This window comes from Sinocyclocheilus rhinocerous, unplaced genomic scaffold (assembly GCF_001515625.1).
Source record: "Sinocyclocheilus rhinocerous isolate Xijiao unplaced genomic scaffold, SAMN03320098_v1.1 scaffold1258, whole genome shotgun sequence".
NCBI classification, from domain to species: Eukaryota; Metazoa; Chordata; class Actinopteri; order Cypriniformes; family Cyprinidae; genus Sinocyclocheilus; species Sinocyclocheilus rhinocerous.
This window is the reverse complement of record NW_015648525.1, coordinates 327,758-332,422: the sequence shown is the minus strand read 5'-3', so window position 1 is coordinate 332,422 and position 4,665 is coordinate 327,758. Positions and strand designations below refer to the sequence as shown.

Genomic DNA, 4,665 nt, shown 5'->3' with positions numbered 1-4,665 from the left:
GGGAAGGGACCCAGGAGCATTTCTCTGGGCCACAGCCTTCCCAGTCCACCAGGAACTGAAGGGATCTCCATACGTGACGAGAGTCTAGTATCCAATGGACCGTGTAAGCAGGCTGGACCCCAGTGATCCGAGAAGGAGGGGGAGGTCTGACTGGAAAGGAGAAGAAACAGCAGGTTTTAGTAGGACCTTGTCCTTGGCCTGTCACACGGAAGCCTGTTTATGCCTGCCCTCAAAGTAAAAATTAAAGAAGGTTACATTGTGAATTGCGATATATTATGTTTCAGTTGTAAAATATTCCTTTTTGTTTATTAATTTACTAGTTTGAGGTGGAAATAGGTTTGGATGTAAGATAAATGTAGGTTTTATAATTCAACATCAACTCTCTGCACTGTTCTTTTGGCACCACAGTAACATGTAGTGTCTCTGTGAAACATCACAATATTATTATTTGTTCTAAAGGTTATAGTTGTTCAGTTTCCCTAAGGAAACATAAAAGGCCTGCTTTTAACTGGATTCAGCACTGACATGGTATCCTATGTGGGGACATGATGAAGAAACAAACGACAAACCTATCTACTGCACATAAATCTGTTTGGTCCTTTTGCTGTCTTTAAATGATTGCCACACATACCCACAACACTTGAAATGACAGAATTTACATTTAGTACGCTGATGAAAGAAAACTTATAAGTCCCCTGAGTCACTTTAACAAATAGTGTAGCTGGAAACATTTTATGTATAGCTGGACTGCTGAAAAACGGTGGTCAAATCAATCAAGGTTTTCCTTGACAGGATGTCAACAATGGATCCTTCAGACAGCTTGCTAAAATAATAGCATTGCTGTTCACTTACTGATATGTAACATATGTTTTATAGAATTGTTAGCTAGCCTGTTTGTCAGCTATTTATAACAAAGATGAAACTAGTTTATATGACAGGATTAACATATTTACAACAGAAACTAAACTGCAAACTACAAAGGAATATACATACCATCAAATGACCACTGGCCATAAAACTGACAATCGGCATGTGACAAATGAAATTCATACTTGGGTCAGAAAGTTTGGGCTGCCAAAATAGTTTTGTATTTTTATATCACAGTGGACATTATGGCGATTACAGTAATAAAACGCAATGCCCATGCAGAGGTGTACACAAAATGACTGTAAACTATATACACTAATAAATAAATGTATACATACGTAGGTGTGTAACCTACTAGCTATTTATATGTTTATATTTATATATATATAAACATATAAGTATTATGCAATCATTTCATAATTTTTCCTTACATAGAACCTTTTTGGCATAAAAGGTTCTTTAAAAGTGAGTAAAGAACCCTAGGGTGTATAGAACCCACTGTACTTTTTTGTAAACATTATACTGATAGACACCCTTAGATTTTTGTCTTCTAGTCACTGGGGTACCAGCATCTTTGTAAGCCCCTCCCCTGATGATGACATCACTTAAAGCCTATAAAGCCATTCTAATAACTATATATCAAATCCTTGCAAGACCAATTTTTTTTTAAAATGCCTTTATTGATTTGAAGAGTGTTTCAGTATTGAGAAGAGATTAAAGTTGAGAAAATATTTAAGAAAAGTTTAATTTCAGAATAACACTTAAATGTAGTACAATCAAAGTAACTGTGGAGCAGGATGACTGCATGTGATCTCACAGGTATTTAGCACAAACATAACCCAGTGAGGTTAAACAGGCTGCATCGTTCCAACGGTTATCTATGGGGTGAAAAAATGAAATATGTCATTTCTCATCATTATTGTCATGTTAGAATCAAAATAAAATATAATGTTTAAGACATGTTTGACAAATGAACCATTTCATGTTACTGGTTGATGTGAAATTATACGATTGCAAATAATTGTAAATAAAAAAACACACTGCATTCTTACTTTCGAAGTTGAACTCCCCACAGTTCTCGATACCCTTATTGTCAGGTTGTCCAGGGGCCCAGTAGGTGTAGTCATACGGAGTTCCATCAGTCCACAACCACTGTCCTTCCTGAAGAGCAAAGACAGTTATTATAAGAGTGCTCTACTGTACTCAGACTCCATTTAGAAGGTCATTTAGTTCGGCTTTGAAGAAGTCAAACCATCTTCATTACAAACTTTGGAGATTTCAGTCATGACAGACAAACTAGACAAAGCAAAACAAAAAAAGTCACACAACTTTACTTACTTGTTCACCATCATGAGTACCAAACCAACAACGTGTGGTAGAAGAAGGCAACAGACTCAGGAGAAAATCTTGTTCTATTTTATTATGTACAGATGCGAGATTTGCATCCAGACGTTGGCAGTTCTTCTAAAGACATAGATTTTTTATTGTCAATACAAAATACAGTCTTTTTATCATAAAGCATTTTTAAACAACATTTTAGTCATTTTCAAACAAAGTCAGGTCTGACTGATTATTTGCTCAGTATTAGTTTTCTGTCAAATTTATTTACAAAAAGGAAGTTTTATTTTAAAAATAACAAAAATCACCTTGTAACTAACGCTTTACCTCTGCTGTGATCCAGTTGACCGCCTCAGAGAAGAACTTGTAGCATCGGACTCCAAAATTTGTCCATCCATAGGGGCATTTTTTAACTAAATTAACTATCCAGTAAAGAAACATACGAAATATTATAATATTATTATGAAATATTAGTTGGTTGAATATCATACATTTCCTGCTATCCTTCTCCATAAAGCTACAAAACATCAAAGGTTTGGAAGAAAAGCTTTTAAAATTAATTAATGAGGAGTTTTTACAAATAAATATATTTGTTACCTTCTGCATAAATCTTCAGTTTAGGGTCAGACAGGCTCTACATTTTACATAATTTTGAAAATCAAATCAAATCAAATTGATCTAAAGCTGGATATTGTGCATTGTCCTATAGTAGCCTTTACAAGGACAAGACCACAACTTGCAGTAAAATCATGCATTCGAGTATACTAGCAAACTCTGAAAAAAAGGTTATATAGGATTATATAAGTGGAGATTGATAATTCTCCATATATTAATAGGAGTAGCATATGCTCAGATTGGTGCCAGTGCCAGTGTGTTATCTTAGTGATGTGCTCTGAATTCAGGCAGAAAACTGAATCAATCTCTACAATGTGCAACAGTGGCATCTAGCGTCCTAATTGTGTAAGGCTGGTAGTTTTTGTACACTAATTTTGTTTTAAATAATATATTTTGTGTTAAATTATATATGTAACTTTGCTTTTTTGTGACCAGGTGTCATTAAAGTCTTCTATGATATACTGTAGATATTGTGTAATAAAAATCACCTTGTAACTAACAATTTACCTCTGCTGTGACCCAGTTGACCGTCTGAGAGAAGAACTTGTAGCATTGGACTCCAAAATTTGTCCATCCATAGGGGCAATTTTTAACTAAATTAACTATCCAGTAAATTAACATAAGACATATTATAATAATATTTTGATAAATATTAGTTGGTTGAATATCATACATTTCCTGCTATCCTTCTCCATAAAGCTACAAAACATCAAAGGTTTGGAAGAAAAGCTTTTAAAATTAATTAATGAGGAGGTTTTACAAATAAATATATTTGTTACCTTCTGCGTTCCCCATGGAGAACACAATGAAAAGAAGCAGAAGACTTCTCAGCATTGCCATGATGAAACTGAAAAATAAAAGTTAAGCATTGAAAAATAAAAGTATGTATTATACTGCACATTGTGGATTGTCAATGTATTTTAAAGACAAAGATACTTTAAATCAAAAGTTTATTCAGTAGGTCTCTGTGCCAAAACTCACCTTGGTTTTCAGATTGTTGCCTTCAGAATCTCAGAAGAAGATTTTGTGAAGCTCCAGAAAGAGCCCTGCTTTTATACTTTACTTGAAGTCAAGTGTGTATAAGTCACAAGGATCAGAGGCGAATTGGTCATCAGGCTCGAGTTGGGCTAGTTTTGATTGGCCATTGAGCTCTCATTGTCTTGTCATATGGATAGTATGAATGATGATAATACTGGCCCCTCCCCTCAGGCACCTGTTCAGCTTGTGACTCTGCCTCTGGGACGGCCATAGAATTGTAGGCCCTTCATCACATTTAAATTTTTATTCCTGATAGTTTGTTTTCTTCTACACTTTGTATTTTGCCTGCTTTTATACTTTACTTGAAGTCAAGTGTGTATAAGTCACAAGGATCAGAGGCGTCACGTGCCCCCTCAGATTTCTGAGCCAAGTGGATTTTGAATGCAGCTTCCAAAAGACAACACAACACAAAATGTGACCTTAACTTGCTGCCAGTGCCAGTGTGTTTTATTCAACCCGGTTTTATGGCAAATACGTACCTGGAGGCACATTTTTGCAAGACGCGAAATACGTACCAATAAGTACATATCACTGCAGTTTCCAAAAAAATGAACACCAGAGGCAGTAAAACTCCGACACCTTTTAAATTATTTTCACACAGAGTATGATTTACAGAGTTTCGATTAATAAAGCGTAATTTTCGCACAATTACTTGAAGAATATCATGTTATGACTTCAAAACAATTTTAATATGCTGGGAGATTTGAAAACCGATGCTTTTGATTGTTAGCACCGCACATATCCAGCTTCATATCAATGGGTTTTCATAGACGATAGGTTTGTTCGGTAGCTCACGGAGTACGGAGA

At 35.3% G+C, this 4,665-nt stretch overlaps 1 protein-coding gene across 1 annotated transcript; it reads right to left on the bottom strand.

Moving 5' to 3' along the window:
- Positions 1–1,536: 1,536 nt before the first annotated feature.
- Positions 1,537–3,866, bottom strand: LOC107709802 (galactose-specific lectin nattectin-like). The gene is made up of 6 exons (XM_016514422.1): positions 3,802–3,866; positions 3,600–3,667; positions 2,533–2,627; positions 2,206–2,331; positions 1,920–2,028; positions 1,537–1,745 (listed from the first exon to the last, which is right to left on the bottom strand). The coding sequence occupies exons 2-6, from the start codon at positions 3,658–3,660 to the stop codon at positions 1,681–1,683; spliced, it is 456 nt and encodes a 151-aa protein (XP_016369908.1). The 5' UTR covers positions 3,661–3,667; positions 3,802–3,866; the 3' UTR covers positions 1,537–1,680.
- Between the last annotated feature and the right edge of the window lie 799 nt (positions 3,867–4,665).